This window comes from Rhinopithecus bieti, unplaced genomic scaffold (genome assembly GCF_001698545.2).
Source record: "Rhinopithecus bieti isolate Rb0 unplaced genomic scaffold, ASM169854v2 scaffold_79297, whole genome shotgun sequence".
NCBI lineage: Eukaryota > Metazoa > Chordata > Mammalia > Primates > Cercopithecidae > Rhinopithecus > Rhinopithecus bieti.
In genome coordinates this window covers 1-1,503 of record NW_016828996.1, presented here as the reverse complement: position 1 = coordinate 1,503, position 1,503 = coordinate 1, and the positions used below count along the sequence as shown (strand labels likewise).

Sequence of the window (1,503 nt, the reverse complement as noted above, 5' to 3'; positions counted from 1 at the left end):
CTGCATGATGCCTTTCTCGTAATAGTATCGGAGCGAGCGGCTCAACTTGTCGTAATTCATGGCTGGCCGGTTCTTCTGGATGCCCCAGAGCCTGGCGACCTCCTCAGACTCAATGAGCTTGAACTCCATTCCCCGGCCTGTCCAGGCAATGAAATGGGCATTTGTTGGGTCATCCAGCAGAGCCACCAGAAATTGCCACAGCTGTAGGGCACCCTGGCGCTGGTAGGGTGGCCCCTCTCGAAATGCATTGACCCCTTCCTGCTTGATGTCTCCTTCAAACTTCTCAGGGACAACGCAGACATCATCTGGGAATGGTCGCAGAGGTTTCTCATAGCCATAGCCCATGGCCCCGTCACCTGGAGAGGGCCCAGAGAAGCCCTCTGTGTGGAGGTACATTGATGCGCACCCGGTGACATCTGAGTCGTAGGCGAAGTCCGTCTGTTCCTGTTTGATCACCACCCCCGCCCCTGGGTACCTGTGCCCGTTGACCCCACCCTGGTCCACAGCTGGCTGGCCCGCCTGTTCATACAGGGGTCATGGTATTCTTGCTTAAAGCTCTGCTGGGGTAGGGTGGGCAGGGCTCCGACAGCTGGTGTTGGTAGGGGGCTGGAAGGGGTTCCCGGCCCCCTCCCTGAGATGTGAAGGAGTGGCAAATGTCCAGGGGCTGCTGGAAGACGGAGCTACGTTCCCCGAGGTACCCATGGCCAGGGTGGGGTTGGGAGGTGCCAGAGGATCTCAGGAAATTCCGTTGCTCTGCCCGGGGAAAGGGCTGCAGGGGCGACTGTCCAAGGGCACCAGGGGCAGGGGACTTGATGGCGAGTTGTCTGGGGGGGTCATAGGCACTGGAGTAAAGGCACTGCTCGCCATGGTGGTAGGGGAGTGGCGGCTTCCTGCTGCAGGACAGGACCGGGTCTGTGCGGGGACTCTGGGGCTCCTTCTTGATCCTGGTGGTGGGGCTGTGGAAAGCTAGGTTTTCTGAATGGAAATCAGGAACAAACTGCTCATCACTGTCTGGTACCTGAGCTTCAGCGAGCCACGTCTCCTGGAAGTGACTTAGATCCTGGAAGAGATCTTCAGAGTCGAGGGGCGGCAGGGAGCCCGGGTCCATGAGCTTCCCCTGCGGGACCATCAGCGCTTTGCGCAAGCTCCCATTTCCGGGCGATTTGCTGCTGAAGGTGTAGGGCACTTGCTGGTCCAAGTATCCGGCTTTCATCCTCCGCTCCATCCGGCCGCTCCCTCCGGCCGCACGGCCGGGGCCCCAAGCGGGGGCCGAGACCTGAGGCCGGGGCTTCTGGGCTGGAGCCGCGGGGGGTCCCGAGCATGCCCTGGGGCCCGCACCGAGGGCCACAGGGCTAGGCCGGAGCAAGGCGGCCCCGGCCCCGGGTCCCCAGCGCACCGACTTGTTTTTCGGGCGCCGAAGACAGTTGTGAGCCCGGGGGAGCAGCTGATTGGTGCATTTCCTTCGCTCGGCCTCGTCTCTTCCCCCCCACCCCACTGCCCCCC

At 62.2% G+C, this 1,503-nt stretch overlaps 1 protein-coding gene across 1 annotated transcript; it reads right to left on the bottom strand.

The window, feature by feature from the left end:
• Window positions 1-3: 3 nt before the first annotated feature.
• On the bottom strand, window positions 4-1,276 carry LOC108523884 (ETS translocation variant 4-like; the record flags this gene model as incomplete). Its single annotated transcript, XM_017864654.1, is given in 3 exon segments — window positions 4-530; window positions 533-562; window positions 565-1,276. Coding segments are annotated over 3 exon segments (1,218 nt in total), but the record flags the coding sequence as incomplete, so codon positions are not given.
• Between the last annotated feature and the right edge of the window lie 227 nt (window positions 1,277-1,503).